Here is a 16,630-nt window from a genome sequence, read left to right as displayed (position 1 = left end):
TCCTAATAGTAGCTATCTTGAAAACCATGCATTCTTCATTATTTTCACAAAGGTGAGAATAACTCATTAGAGTTTACCTCAGCCTCAGTTTCTTTAAACATCTTTCCTACTTAGCTTGGTGTGGTCATCTTCAATCACCAGAATTCAGAAGTTATCACTTACCCTGATACAAAGAACAATCAGCGGACTCCATGCCTATATCATCAGGGTATTTTTACCCCAGGTTTACATCCCAGATTCTGGCAAGCTACACATACTTATTTCAAGATCTAGTCTCATAAATGGCCTATTTTTATTAAGGGTTCACAATCTTAGAGGTCTTGGATGTTTAGCTGAATATCTCATCTCTCTTTCATTCTTTCTTCTGTTTTAGATCATTAAGTCTTCTAACACTTTTTTGAGTCCTCTCTATGTCATCTCTTTCCCTTGTGGATTTCATTTTCTGGTTATCTCCATCATCCATTTCTCTTGTGCAGTTAGTTTCTTACATTGCTTCTCCGTATTTTCTTCCCATGTGTTTCACTTGCCCATTTTTCAAATGTCATTGACTGACTATTCCGTTGCTAAGTCAATTCTGTAACCATAAAGACAGGAAGCAAACTGTGTCCTTGAATTACCCTGCACAAGCTGAGATTTTTCTCGGTTTTGTTTGGTGCATGTCTGCTTTTCCCCCCCTCTTCCATCACATCTGTAAACTCTCCCTACACTCTCCTTTAGAGGCACACTGCCCTTAAATTTTCCCTGTTATTTTTAATGAGTGACGGTGTATGTAGGAATACTTTCCCCCATACTTTTCCCCATTTACTATAGCACACAATCCATTTCTGTGTCACGCCTCAATGCTATAATCACCTCGGTAACTATTGAAATCTTCTCTTCTTGTTCCTGCTATTCAGGAAATAAAAGCAGTGTTTCTGATGAACTGGTCCATTTCTTTCTCTTTGCTTGCTTTTGTGTCTGGCTGCTTTTTTTGCTTTTTAAAACCAACACAAAAAAAAAAACAACAAGCAAAACCAAACTACAAACAAAACCAAAACTTTCTGTCTAGGTCTTTTTTTTCCCTTCCATACAATCTGCTAAGTGTGTATCACTTGTGATCTATGTCAGGCAGCATTCTGCTCTGACCAAGTTGCATAAAGTAGCGTTATATTTTAAATTGTGATACCTTTCCAGAAATTGATTTCTAAACGCATGGATAATGTAAATACCATAGTTAAGCCTGAGACACAATAGTCAAACAACCTACTACTGAATCTACTAGTACTTTTTAGAAAAAACAATCAAGTTTAAAAATTATTACAATGTTTTCCTCCTCTTAGAGCAGATGTGGCCTAGCAGACCATCCTTTAGTTTGAATGCACTGTTTGAACAGGGTAGGGAACAGATAAAAATAACAAAATATTGGATTGCTTAATTAAAAATTTTAATATGTCTACATACTTCTGTATGTTTCAGGTTGATTTATCCAGAATGTCATCGGCTGGTTGTATTAAACTGTGCGTAATACTGGCCTGTTGGAAAATTTGAGTATGCCTCTTCTTTAAGATGAATGTTCCTAGCAATCAATAAAAAAAAAGTTAGTAAATGTTTTCTCATTATAATATAGAAGTAACCTGAGAAACCTAAAGATGATGTAATGTATAAGCACTCATAAATGCTCATAAAAATCAGAATTATTAGAAATGGAATTTAATATAACTAGATTTCTTCCTCCAGAATGTATGCCACATCTCAATATAACAAACTTTTTTTTTTTCCAATCCTAAAAGAACCTTCCAAAAATCTCACAGTGAAAAACTAAATTAATACAATTCCGAATTTTTGCTTTCATAACAGGAAAGCATCAGGTACTGGAAATTCTTTTGCAAAATGTATGTACGCATGTATGATGCAAAAAAAACAGAAAACAAGAGAAAAAAGAGACTGGAAGAATAGAACAACGAATCTCCTGATTATTTTCCTTCCCTTCACATAGTATCCTCTTCTTTTCCCATTAGAGCAGATGCAAGACCTGTCCACCAAGACATGTCCAGTGGTTAGCTAAAGAATCATCTAGTTTTGTCATACGTACATAGTGGAAAAGCTCCATTTGTGCCATTAGCTTAACTGTGAGCTATCAGAAACTGGCAGTTCTACTGATACCCATCCTTTTTTGTTTCAGAAAACTAAGGTAAATTAAAGAAACATGCACTGGTTTACACCTGATAATATAATTTTCTGCATAGTTAATTGTATTTATTCTCTATTTTGCTATCTATATAAACCATCTGTTGTCAGCAGAACATTTTAAGAATTCCAGCTCCTAATTCATACATGTAAGTCAGTAACAATTATAATCTGCTCTTTGAAGATTGTTTAAATGGTACTGAAAAACACACTTAAGCTGAATTGTGGATTTTTTTAAAAGTTGTAACAACTGTATTAAAAAAGGAACAAACAATACAAGTAAAAAGCTCTTTGAAAGCCAAGCTATTGTGTTAATGGTAAAGAGTTTTACTTAAAAAGAAGAAAAGTCTTTCAGTACTTACTTTGATTTCTGCTCCTGAGATAGCTCTGCGTTTATGTTATCTAAAGCTCGGCGGCGTTCCCGATTCAGTCGCTGTTGATGCCGCTCTAAAAGCAACTGCGCTTTTGCAGCCTGTATAGTTTGCCTGTCCCATTCAGCATCTCTTCGGCGTTCTTCCTCTTTTAGTCTCTACAGGAGTGAAAAAAATGCTTCATTTTCTCTTTGTTCGAGGTTGAAACAGTATATATGAAGTCTGATTGGTAAATTCATCCCAACAAACTTGCTTGCTTTTACTGAACACTAGGGGTAGCATTTGAAATAGGGAGAAAAATTGAGCACTTCCAAACTAGGTCGGAGCCCATGCATTAGGCAGAAGATACTGCAAATGAGAAAGCGATCCTTTTCCAGGGACCAAGACAGACTCCTACCTCTGCACAAGGCAAGAAAATTAGGATCTGCTGCCTGGCAGAAGTAAGTTAATCAGTAGATTACTATTTCTCTCCGATATATTAGCTCTCTCTAAACACCCAGAGCAAGACAGGGTTTTGGTTTTGGTTTTTTTTTTTAAGTTCTCATAAGCAAGAGTTGTAACTTCTTGAGGTCAGAAGTTAGTAGACATCAGTATTGCTTATAATACACGTACTCAGTGTAATAACTGAGCCACCAACACCAGATGAGTAGACCCAAACTGTTTTTCCTCTGCCTCTCTCATACTATCACTTCCTCACTTCTTGTCTGACATCACATTGAACTGATTCAAGAAACCAGGCCTGCAAATCTCTTTTCCTGGTGGGGCTCATTTTCTGCCAGCTTAACTACTTGAATGGGTTCACTTTAGGGTCATAGGACAGCCAGGAAAATGACAACTCTATGTTCAGCTTTAAATAACAGCATAGTGTAACATATGGTATTGTAGGGATTAAAAAATAAAATTCAACAGCTACTCATTAGCTGTTACAAATTCAGCCTCTACACTGAATTATGTAAGTAGCTTCCTACTTCACAATACCTAGGCCTGTACACTCGTGACTGCACAGGAAGGGTAGATTTCTTCATTTTGACTGCCTGCTTCCATACACCTTTAGAGCACCAGTTGTTAGCAATGTTTAGTTTTTCTATTGTAATTCTATCCCAGAGCATAGCTCACAGTTGTGTGGGATGGCAGAAAGGAAATTCTGTTGCATTCATGAACTTTTAAGACTATGAAATATGCATGAGAAGGATCACTGCACCTGCTCTATTTGTCTTGCTAGAGTACCCTTGAACATGAGAACACTGCTCCGGCCTGCCCTGCTTTCACCCTCAGCTCCTGGCTCTTCTTCCCCTATGGAGCAGCCCACTCCAGCTCATCCCTTGCAGGCAGCTCGTGCAGCCTCAAGTCCTAAACTGCACCATGAAACCTGGGTCTCAGGCTATGCAGGACCTTGCTCCTCAGCTGGGCCACCATGGACCGTGCCCCAAGATCCCCCCAGGCCCCTTGGCCCTGGACTCCACAGCAACCTTCCTCCCAGCCCAATTCCAGGGGTCCAGGGCACTCCTGTTGCTCCATGACATTTCCCAGCTGCTTCAGAGACACTGTGTTCATTTTGATTAATTAAAGTTTGGGTAAAATTCAGATCAATGGAAAACACAGTGTTATAAGGGGATGTGCAGGGCAAACAATAATATTTTCTTACACAAGCATTGTCTATAATATTATTACAAGCAGGAATACAGAATATGCTCGTAAGCTTCAATACCAGTTTCTCTAGAACTTGTTGCTGTTGAGAGTAACGGATTGCCATCAGCTGATCCTGATTCATTCCCTTCCATCGATCTGTGATCACACGATGTCTACCAAAGGAACTGACTGCTTGTTCAGGGTTTTCGGAAAGTAAGTCTCCTTGAAGGAGGTTGGAAATTTCATCCATGTCATCTTTTATTCTTTGATACTTTTCCAACTTCTTTCTCTCAGCTAGTTCAGCAGCCTAAACTCAGTGAAAGAAGAGAACTGATAGTTTTTCCAAGAGAAAATATTAACTAAGGGATGCAACAAAGTTAGCACATCATAACAGATTTCTTTCCAACTTGCATTCAGTTGTCAACAGCATCACATACAAATACTATGATCATGGTCCTATTGGCTAAGATCGAGAATCTATTAGTATACATTTCTTTAATGTTGTCATATCACATACAACAAGTAATTTGGGGAAAAAAATTTTGTTTTACAAGAAAAGCCAGAATTAAATAAAATAATTTCACATTTATCCACAAGCAAATACCTGTTGATGTTTGGAGGCCAGACACAATATGGAAGAAATTTACAATAAAAATTTACAATCTTGGATCACTAGCCTTAATATATATTACATATTAAATCCACATGGAGAGCATGCATAAGCACTCAAAACAAACAAACAGACAGGAGATGTCTATGTTAAGCCTGAAGATGCAGCCTTGAATCTGTTCCCTTTGCTGATACAAAAGGCAAACTTGAATCATAGCATGTGAATATACCTGTAGTATTAGAAATCATAATCTGCATTTCCTATGGAAATCACTGTTCCTAACGTCCACTATATAGTCTCCTATTCAGAGGAGATTTTCCCCTTACAAAACTCTAGAAAGAAAATATGATGATTTTACTTTAAAGTAATCACCTTCCAAAGAAGAATTAGACTAAGTAAACTAATTCAAAGTAGAATGATAATGCCATGCATCATCCATTTCTAATCCTGTCTCGTTCTTCTGTAATGCGTAAACTAAACCATCTGGAACAATGCACAGTGCCGGCTTCCATCTGGACAGAAGATAGGTAATCTCCTTCTTGCTAGGGCACAAAGAGCATAGGTTGCCAGACCTGACTCTTGCATATGTAGCTTTACGCATATATCTTGACTGCAATGGGTCAGTAGATACTTATCTCTCCAGTTTGTCCAAAATTGTCTCATGCTCTGTTCAAAAATCACTGGCTCGAGAACACTCACTTTACGAGTTAAGTAGAACAGCTCTGTACTTTCCTTGCCGATTAGTAATTCACTGGTTGGCACACACACTTTTAGAAAGTGGATGAGGACAAATGAAAAATGAAAGGTTATGCATCAAGAAAGTCATAGCAGGTAAAATAATCCTCTGTGGCATATAAGGTGAAGTTGAAAATTAGTAGGCAGAGTAACTAGAAGATATAAACAACTGAGAATGACAGAACTATCTAGACACATGTGTGGGAATCTGTTACTTTGCAAATGTTATGGAGAAGAATCTTAACTCAGCAAGCACAGTGAGACTGCTAACCTGGGTTTATCTCTACATTTATATTTATGGACTTTCAGTTTGCATGACAGCAGTTCTCTCAAGCATCAGGCCTGGGGACTGTCAGACAGTGACTTCTATTTGCTCCAAGCAAACATGCACAACAACCTGTCAGGGACTAGACAGAAGAAGAAATAACAAATAATACTAAGTACTATATCCTAGATTAATAAATTCCATGGCTGAAAACAGCCTCGTCGTTTCCCTTAAAATAACAAAAGTATTTGATGTGCAAACAAACTAATAAAAAATAAATTAATTTTTTTAGAATTATAAATTAGCTAAGCCACTATTCGACTTAGATGATGCAGAAAACCTCGTATTTAAAAATACTTTCCAGCCATTTAATAAGAACATACACTCTACTCTAGAGCAAGAAAAGAAATGTCTACTTGTAGACAAATAGTAAAACTCAAGCAAATCAAATTTCAACTTGCAAAACATCAACTTCAGATTTAGTAATTACTGGCTCTGCCATCATAACATGGAATAATACATTGGAAACTAAAGACCACTTTTTCATCTCACTGAAGTCAGTGAGTACAATTTTTACCAGAACTTTAAAGCAATTTTTTTTAATTCAAAAGGTGTTTCCCTAAAGTTATTTTTTTCTCCAGAAGAGTCAATAACAACTGGAGAGGACCTACGACATTACGATTTCCAAGAAAAAAAATAAAACAAAATACCCAAAGATTTTCAGTCATCTGATATTTTTGGGACACTGAACCAGACTATCTGGGTTTATACATTTAGCTTATTAATACTCTGAGTCGAGCAATTATTTTTAGTGCTGAAAATGTTCCAGAGTAAATCATATTTAACAGAAAGTAATTTTGGATGGACTTCACATAATTACTGGCCTTGAAGCTTAAAAAGCGTAATTTTTATTTAGATCACTTTAATAATGTCACTCCACTGTGATCTAGCAACAGAGCTAAAAAGCCACTTAGACCTTGTAACCCTAACCTTCTCAGTAAGGGCGAGAGCGTAAAATTTCTGAGCTGCCTGGGAAACTTACTGGAGGAAACTCCCAGATCTATGCGTAGCCGTGTGTGTAGCACTACTATGCAATGATTAATGACGCTGCAAAACAAAGATTTTGAAGTCGGAAAATGCATCAGATTTAACCCATCAAATCAAATCCCTAATAAAACAAAATTCATGGGTATAGCATGGGGAAAAAAAAAAAAAACCCAGATGCGCAAATACATGCCCCTTCATTTATTTTGATTTGTGATCCAACATTATATATCGTCCCTACTATTAAATGCTTCTTTTCGCTGTTAATTCAAGTCATAAAGCAAAAGAAGAAATACACATAAGCATTACGAGGCCAGGACTTGACATGCTTAGAATTCCTCCAAGTCTTGCGTGTGTGAGGAACTAACTGCTGCCAACACAGGACTAAAGGAATGCACAGCTTCTGAAGTCCTTATCACTAAGTCACAAAGCTCACAGATGGCCAGAGTGGCCTATCCAGGGTCTTAGGAACTTATGGAAGAAATATTCTTAATCCGTGTATTAAATTCAATTCCTTTGTCTGTATTATATAGATACTTATCTCATCATAGATGAGAACTGCACATCCAGCACATTCAAGCTAGGAACTTCTGCTTAGCAAGGTCTGTTAAAAACCAGTATGTGCACTATGTTTCCTCATGCCTGAAAATGTGGTAAAAGTCTTGAAATATTGATGATTCTAGACATTGAATATCAAGAATAGGATGTAAATGATAAAAGATATTTGCACAGCACACTTCGAAGAATGATAAAAAGTTACCATTCTTCTTCTATGTTTAGGCACTCAAATATTTAATTTCAGGTGAAAAAACACTCCACAGTTAATGTAAATTTACAGTTAATGTAAATTTACAGTTAATGTAAATTTACTCAAAGCCTGAAAAACTATTTCTCTGAAGTGGATGCTGGCTCTGAATGTGTTAGTATCGGCACAATGTTGAGTGAATAAGGAACCAGAATTATGCCATCAAATGTCCATGATAACAACATTATCAGGAAAACTATCAAGCTGTTGTGGTATGCCCAGGAATAAATTCTAAGGACATAAGGTCTACAAGATTGTTAACAAGTCTATAAATATGAGGTCATTAAGTTAAAGATCCTCTGTAATCACATTCTTCTTCTATGTTTAGGCACTCAAGTATTTAATTTCAGGTGAAAAAACACTCCACAGTTTTGCCAGTCACTGACAGGTAGAGCAGATATGTGTAGAGCAAAACGCAGTATGAGACTGCGCTGTCAAGAGGTTAAGGTCTTCAAACCGGTTAGTCAGAATGCTGAAACTGCTGGAGACTCCTGTTCAATACATTTGAGGTCAGATACAGCGATTTCTTCTGTGAAGTTCATTCTCAGGCTGAATGCCTTGGTTTTGTCTCTTGGGAAAAAGATGTATAGAAAATCCCTCTATAACATAGCTTTCTTTTAAGGACATCACTAAAAGGCCTGGCAACCTGAAGCCTCTGGCTTGCACGTTTAATAAAGAAAACCAGGAACTGTGCCAGCACATAATTTCAGGGAAAAAGAAGAGCTTTTCTCAACCACTCAGAAAAAAAAAATGGAAACGCTGAAAACAGTGTTGTGGTCAGGGGGCAAGCCGCAAAGTAAACTTAACTACCTACCTCAGAAAGAAATAAAGAGAGCTACAAGCTGTAACTCCAATCTATACAACATAGCAAGGGACAGTAAGAACTAAGAGGAGACTGTTATCCCTACCTCCATTATCATGCCCTTATGTTAGAAAAAACAAAAAGCAAGTCTTCTTTCATATGCTTAATATGCACACAAGTCAAGTAGAATGTATATGCCCAAACTTTAAAGACCATACCACACACAACCCTTCCACCCCATCCCCAAACCCTGCCACAAATTCATAAATTTTTATGTGGAATCAATTGGTATGACAACAATTATTTGGGGTACTACTGCTACCCTAAGTGCACCAGCCACTTTGGGTACTTCTGTGGCTATTCATACAAAATACTGTTCAGTAGCCATGACTTCAGGCAGTAAAAGCCTTTTCAATTACCTCGGGCTATCTATAAACAAAATTATATGCCAAATGTGCCCTGAAGGGCTTGAGCAACACTTACAAAGACTTGCACGCTTACATACTTAAACTAAAAGACACCACACTTGATGTAGGTAATTTAAATGTGGCTTATTTTCATGTGACTAGATAAATTTAAAGCTAATTCACACCAAATATAGTTTAACCAAACTAATAGCCTCCATGTAGCCCTTTGAGCTGTATGTTTAAGCTGAATGGAAAAAAAATCTGTGCAGTAAGATAAAGAACTGGACTATGACAGATAACAGTACTAAGATAGATAGAGAAACATTCACATCACGTTTCAATATATTCCAAAGCATGCTGAGTAAACAACCGAGAGACATGTACACAAATACCAGGGAAGCAGCCAAAGTGCCAAAAACAGTGGTCGTGGGGAATTAACATAAGCAATAAAGACAAAAAGCTACTGGTAGTAATGTTTCCACAGAAGCAAAAAGAAAAGCAGGAAGACACAGCTAAGGTTATCCCACGACTGACATAAAACCTGAAGGAAGCGTGAGAGGTGTTTGCTGTACCCCAGTTTACAGACTAAAAGTCCCTGAGAGACTGGGGAGTTGTGGCTGCCCTCTAGTCAGCAAGCTGAGAACCAGTAGGGAGAATTTTGACAGAGGGTAACTAGATCCCTGCACAGGATAAAGCAAATAAATTCTATCTTCCCATTACCGAAACAACCTTGGAAGTTAGCTAAGAAAGCTGTGTGAAAACATCATTACTCATTATACTTTTGCTCATCTTATTTTCCTTCCTTGTCTCCACTTTTTTAAAAAAAACAAACAAACCCAACATTAATTTACCTGGGTTCTATTGAAATCTTTAGTAGCTGCACAAAGAGCACGCCTGTTTTCTTCTTCTTTTCGTTGTTGCTCCATAGTCTTTTGGTCAAGTTCAATCCTATTCTTGTCATACAGATCATCTAAATTAGATTAAAATGAAATTTAGTCAATATTCACGGACATGTAAGCTGAATTACATAATTATTTCCAAATCCTACCACCAAAGCTCTCCATTTTGGAATTTAAGATGACTCATGCAATCAGTTTATTATGTAACCCATCTTGTCTTAACAGTTAGACAAATTTCAAATGAAAAAGTATGTTAAGTAGTGCAGAAAAAATGTTTCATGACAAGCTAAAAAATAAAAATCAGTATTATTTTGTCTGCTCTAGAACAGTAAAGAATGGACAATTTGGTCCGATAAAGTAAACATACCATGTAGCATGCAAAACAGATGGTTTTTCAGAATGCTCTGATACTTCATTTGAGGTATAAAACAGAAATGAAACCTAGGTAATATTACAATCATTGCATGTTATTAAATACAGATTTCTTAAGTGAGATACTGAATACATTAGAGCTTGCAAAGTAAAAAAAATGCTGCAGTATTTCTAAAAGCTGAATATTGAATATACTAAAATACTGCTATGTTAGAATCTGACACAATAGGCTATACCATAGTTTTGTCAAAACACCAGAATTTCACAAAAAGCAGATTAAAACCTTGTCATCTTCTTTTGTTACCTGCAAATTTTTGATCAGCTAATTGATTCTTCCAGTCTCTCTGTTGCTGAAGAGACCACTCTCTTAACTGCTCCTTTTGAAATTTCATCCTTTGATCATAGTTTAAGTCTTCACCCATAAACTTCTGCAAGCCAGATATAGTACATCGAGGATCATCGTCTGAAAGTCGAGCAGGTCTATCCTTCTTTAGAGCTTGTGGATCAGACAGGTCAAATTCACGTCTTGTTTCTGGCTTCTGAAAATTCTTCTGAAATTCACTGATAGCCTTATTTATGTTTCTGATATCATTTTTCTGTCCTTCTTCTAACATACACATGATCTTGTCATTTTCCTTCATTTCATTAGCTGGAGAAAAATGAACACAATGAAAACACAACTCTTAGAAGTGCCCATGTCACGAAGTGCACATGTAAGATGGAAAATAACATTTTGAAAAGGAATAAATATAAGTCCTTCAAACTTTTATACCTTAGGAAAGAGTATTTGATCTATGAGTACCAGCCCAGCAAACACTAATATAGGTAATATTCACTTACAAAATACTTCCAGTTTTTTAGGTATCAATTCTCTTATTAATGTCACAATGAAATATATGCATGTGAAACAAAGACAATAATAAATACTTCTAGAACTATGAAGTTTCATTTGATTAAAACTTGCAGTAACACATGAAATGTACTGTGTACTAATTCTTCCCATTTACTTTTAGTTTACTGTTACAACTGAAATACATTAAGTTGCTTCTTAAGAAACAAATAAAAATTGGGCTCCCAATGGAAGGAATATAGATATTTGTTTCATAGTTCCAATGATTTTTCTAACCATAGCACTAAAATAACTGGCTAGCACTAACAGTTTTTGAAGAGCTTAATAGCTCTTGCCCATTTAATCAAAATGCTATAATTGATTTAGTTTTAAAGAAAACCAAATAACAACAACAAACTCCATCCAAAACTAGCCATTCCAGCCATTTTAATATCATTCACAAGAAAAGATCATTTCCTCTGCTGCCAGACTACACATTGCTTCTGGCAGTTTCCTAGGACTCAGAGTCTGACAGGTATTCTGCCAGGAAAATTACAAGCAGCCATAGAAGCACAGCATGGAAGTTGGCAGCTCCATTCTAGCTCTTCTTGAAACCCAGAGACAGCTCAGTCTGTGGGACCTTTTCACATGATACCACAGGAAAGCATTCCAAACACAGGGCCACAAAGGGTTTTGAGGTCAGGGGACACGGCTGAAATATTTGTGTGGCTATGTGTTCTGACTCACCAATGGCTCCTACTTACAGCCCTGTTGTACATGACTCATGCTTCTAGCAGTAACAGTCTATAGCAGATTCTATAGAATCTATATATTCTACTGAAGAATGGCCAGACAGAACATGGGCTTACTCCACAAGAAAGCAATCAAACAAATTTACCACTACTATTCTGAAAAGAACAATATTAAGTAATTCAGGTTTTTTAAAATGCTCCCGTATCTTCAGGTCTTTAAACAATGCTATTTCTCAACATTTACTGAAAGAAAACACTGAAGATTCCAGCCAATTAGGAAACATATACCAGTTTCATCATGTCAATATAAATCTTCAGAGGAAAACACATACTGTACCAATGCAAATGTATGAACGAAAATAGAATTACACATTACACATTCAGATTGCATGTCTGAATTTAGAGAAAAGCCTACAATTGCACATACATATTTATCTTGATTGATCGATTTATATAGATATATAGCAAGATTCAAGGAGATAGGCTCCATTTAGGAATAAATATGGCAGTTTGAAATACTTAAATGGAAAAAGAAAGCAGGAAACAGATGGTAAATTACATTTAACCCCTCACAGAAATATCAGAGTATCTATGAATATACCAAGTTCTTCATTTCGTGCTTTTTCAGCTGCTTCTTGAATTTTCCTATCCTTGACCTGGGTATCCAATGCATCTTTATCAACCTATTAAAATTAAAAAGCGCAGTTCTTTAAGTGATACTATGCTTGAACAACTAAAAACAGGCATTGTCAAGCTACATTCATTCACAGTTGTACAAGAATGATATAAAACCACTACCAACAGAGTACATACACATCACAATTTAATGTAGGCAACATAAAAAGAAAATTCAGAAACAGCAATATTGTTTGCTTGATTTTAATAATGATAGGTATAGTCTTGCACCAAATCAGAACAAAATACCACATTTACATGATATATAGAGCTATAAATATAAACATTTTAAGCCACATTACACAGAATATGTTTTCCCCATTATAGCTGGCACTTTTACTTAGTTTTTCTTATTTTTCTGCTTTCATTTATAAAGCAGGTAAGTATTTTGACAGTCAAGATGACAGGAAGTTGCAATAGTTCATGTTTGGGGGAAAGAAAAAAAAAAAAAAAAAGAGATGGTTCACTAAAAGTACATTGAAGAAATAACCGGGGATGGAAAGAAATTTTCCATTCTTATCTGATAGAGAGTGGGATTCATGCAGTTGCCAAAATGCAATATTGGGTGCCATTTGAAATACATGCAGACACCTGCAATGAGCTGACAGATATGGTACAAGATATTGACATCCCTGGAGAGTGGTAGCTGAGTAAGGCATAATACCCTAGATCATATCATCAAATGGTTGCAGCCACCTGCATTTCAGGCAAAAGAATCAGGTCCCATATTTTTTGACAGAAGGTGGCAAATTAATAGGCAGAAACCTAGATTTTATTTCTTCTTCCTTTTTTTTTTTATAATGGTCAAGTCACTTAATGTCTTTAAAAGATTTGTCAAAAACCACAGAATCACTAAGGTTGGAAAAGACCTGTAAGATCATCAAGTCCAACCTAAAAAAAAAAACAAAAAAACCAAACCACCAAAAACCAACCCACCCAACACCACACAGCACCATGCCCATCAAGCCACATCCCACAATGCCACATCCACACGCTCCTTGAATACCTCCAGGGAGGGTGACTCTACCACCTCCCTGGGCAGCCTATTCCAATGTTTCACTACTCTTTCAGTAAAGAACTTTTTCCTAATATCTAGCCTGAACCTCCCCTGGCACAACTTGAGGCCATTTTCTCTTGTCCTATCACTTGTCACTTGGGAGAAGAGACCAACACCCACCTCTCTGCAACCCCCTTTCAGGTAGTTGTAGAGAGCGATGAGGTCTCCCCTCAGCCTCCTCTTCTCCAGGCTAAACAACCCCAGCTCCCTCAGCCGCTCCTCATAAGACTTGTGTTCCAGACCCCTCACCAGCTTCATCACCCTTCTCTGGACACGCTCCAGCACCTCAATCACAATTCTTCAAGAATCTGGTAAACAATTTTGATAGTCTTGCCTAAAAACTATTCAGATCAAGACAGAAAGACCTAAACAGATCACGGCTGAAAATACACATTGTTAATGCTGTAAAGGACTACTGACTATACCAATCAGGCAAAGAGGTAAATCTGTAAGCAAGGGTGAAACCATAAAGAATTCTACAGGGTATCATTGTCCAAAAACAATTGTGTCATGGGCATTAAATATCAACTCATTTAGAGGTCTCATTTGGGAAACCAAGCTTTCAGTGTAACTGGAGGAAACACTGTTAAAGGAAAGTCAATACAACTTCATTAGTAGTTTCTGGCAATAATACAGGTAAATCAATGTATTGACTTGTTTGTGCAAATTCAGTTACGCCATCAGTTCTCTCCCATTTGAACAGCTTTCACTTAACAAGAATACATCCCTAAAACAACCATTCCTAGTCACGTAAAGCTGCAGGTGTAACTTTTAAGCATTAAAACAACAAATCCCTTATACAAACCGTTTGAAGCAGCTAATTTCTAATCTCCTTGTATTTATGTAAAATAGTTCATATATAAATGGTAAGTAATTTTTCATTTGGACTACTTATCTAAACTCTTTTGGGAAATTACTGTTTACTGAGGAAAAATTCTTAAATCTGTAAGTGAAGAGAGCAGTATCTTACTTGTCCATTACTCAGATGAGGAAACAGATACAGAAGTCAAAGTAATAATAAAACTAGTAATAATCAAGAAAAAAAATTTACATCTGGGTTCCCATCTGCTTTCCAGTCAGTATATTATCTCCATATTTTTAAACTACTCAGTCCCTGCTTAAGGATTTGTGGTGTCAAATATCACCTCGATTTTTTAATTTTGTCAGAGACACCTGCTCAGCTAAACTGGTGAGAGAGAGAAAGCAAAGACTCTAAAACCACATCAGAAATACTGATATAGTATACCTCTGTGTAGATAGGTTGACTCTTCATGCTCTGGACTTTGCCTAACTTCAAAGCATAAGAATAGCTCCTGCTGTCAGCAGTCATTGTTCAGCCAGTGAATAAGGTACATTGAATGATGTTAATCCAAATATTTACAAAATTCCTCCAATGGGCTCTCCTTCATTTTAGGTGTTTGGCTCATGGAAACAGATCTATCAAAACCTGTCTGATAGTCAGTTCCGCAAAAGTATTTGAGAAAGACCTTCAGATGGTGTACTTCAGGATTGCTCAATAAAGTACAGAGAGATACGCTGATTTTCATTTGCTGAGAATTTGTATTTTACATTTAATTTTTAAGAAAAGCCAATTTGAAGAGAAATTAAGTGTTTCCTGATGAAGAAAGTTGAACTCTCTTACTATACCCATCCTGCATCTGTTAAAAAAGGTTATATTGCTGGCTACCACATGCGTCAGGTTGCTGTATCTTGCTGTATCAGGTAGGCAACCCATCCTGTTTGTTAAGTGGGAACTGCTACTTTGCAGTGCAACTGAAATGACTCTTCCATAAGAGCCACAAGAATAAATCCAAGGCACTGTCAGAGATAAGGTGAAGATATCCATACACTGACATATGAGACGTGTTTCAGTACCTGAGACAAAACGGATCAAACTGACATCTGTTGCAATTCTACCAGTCCAATGAAGTCAACAGACTGGACTTATTTTCACTAATTCTAAATTTGGTTCTATGCTAGTTAATGCTACAGCACTTAGACAATATATGCCTCAGCATCAAGTACTCAAAATACTTTGCAAGCAAAATTTAAACTTGCTTCACCTCACAGCACTCTCCCTCCATGCACACACATGGAGTCTTAACACAGGCCTTTGGACACATTACAGGAAGATCAAATGAACTACTGTATCCAAAAGTTGAATAGGTATAAAATACAACATCATTTCCTGACATTCAGGGTGCAAACTGCATAGATGACTATAGACAAAATGCACCAGACTGAAGCTATCATCCCCACAGATCTTCACAGACTGAAGGGTGTTCACATTCTGACATCCACTCCAGGAAAAACAATTAATTCCACGTACATAAACATGGCCTGATGGATCTGTCATATTTTGCCTGATATAAAATAGGAACCGACTGCAGGATCCCTTTCAGCAATAAATCTCTCACAGCACCGATTCTAGCTTCTAGTGAGAATCAGATGAAGGAAGTATCAGTGCAGCAGAAAGGTAAAAAACACTTACTTGCTTACACCACATTGCGTGAGCTGACTCTGCAGGCTCCTGGCTTACCCCGAAGCCAAACATACTACATTAAGTTAACTCCCACACAGATACTAAAACACAGGGCTTGATCTCTCTTTCCTGTTAAGGAAAAAAGAAATCTTGCCCTTGAACCCTACAGCAGCGAGACACAAGTGCCCCCTCGCACTCTCTCACACACACCCCCAGCACCAGCTGCCAAAAATAACTGTGGACGGTACCTAGCGAACTCGTTTTCACCAGCAACTTTTGTAAAGAGCCTCAGCCCTCCAAAAGAGGCAACAGGGCCCCTTCTCCCCGTTCCCCTGCCTACCTGGAACCACGCGCGCTGGCAGACACCTACGCGGCGCTGAGGGGGCGCGCGCCCCCCGCAGCCGTTGGGGCGGCCGCCTCCCGCCCTCCCCCGCGGGCGGCCTCCCCGCCCCCGCCCGCCCAGGCTGCCCCCCCCGCTCTGCCCTAGGGGTCGCGTCCGCTTTACACCGGTCTCCTCAGGAGACATCGGGGCAGGGCAGGGCGGCGCCATCCCCCCCCGCTGCGCCGCGGCCCGGGCGGGGGCTTCGGCCGCGCCCTCACCCCTATGGTCCGGACTCGCGCGTTGAAGATGCGGCTCTGCCGCTGCAGCTCCCGCTGCCGCCGCCGCTCCAGGGAGGCAGCCTCCTGCAGGTCTCGCTGCAGCCCCAGCCTGCTCATAGCGCGCAACGGG

The 16,630-nt window shown here is 38.1% G+C and overlaps 1 protein-coding gene across 1 annotated transcript; it reads right to left on the bottom strand.

Moving 5' to 3' along the window:
• Positions 1-1,405: 1,405 nt before the first annotated feature.
• Positions 1,406-16,617, bottom strand: RIBC2 (RIB43A domain with coiled-coils 2). Its single transcript, XM_059816949.1, has 7 exons — positions 16,501-16,617; positions 12,288-12,369; positions 10,410-10,754; positions 9,686-9,804; positions 4,246-4,473; positions 2,529-2,695; positions 1,406-1,555 (listed from the first exon to the last, which is right to left on the bottom strand). The coding sequence occupies exons 1-7, from the start codon at positions 16,615-16,617 to the stop codon at positions 1,474-1,476; spliced, it is 1,140 nt and encodes a 379-aa protein (XP_059672932.1). The 3' UTR covers positions 1,406-1,473.
• Positions 16,618-16,630: the final 13 nt, after the last annotated feature.

Source organism: Gavia stellata, chromosome 4 (assembly GCF_030936135.1).
Source record: "Gavia stellata isolate bGavSte3 chromosome 4, bGavSte3.hap2, whole genome shotgun sequence".
Lineage (NCBI taxonomy): Eukaryota > Metazoa > Chordata > Aves > Gaviiformes > Gaviidae > Gavia > Gavia stellata.
Note: the sequence above shows the minus strand (reverse complement) of the source record. Positions and strands in the feature narration are given on the sequence as shown.

Bases quoted from the DNA above. Each gene is read 5' to 3' on its own strand.
- RIBC2 (XM_059816949.1), bottom strand. From the start codon at position 16,617: ATGAGCAGGCTGGGGCTGCAGCGAGACCTGCAGGAGGCTGCCTCCCTG. The intron at 10,755-12,287 runs GTATATTCATAG...ATTTTTCTCCAG, and splicing joins AGCACGAAATGAAGAACTTG to CTAATGAAATGAAGGAAAAT. The intron at 9,805-10,409 runs GTAACAAAAGAA...AATCTAATTTAG, and splicing joins AGCTGATCAAAAATTTGCAG to ATGATCTGTATGACAAGAAT.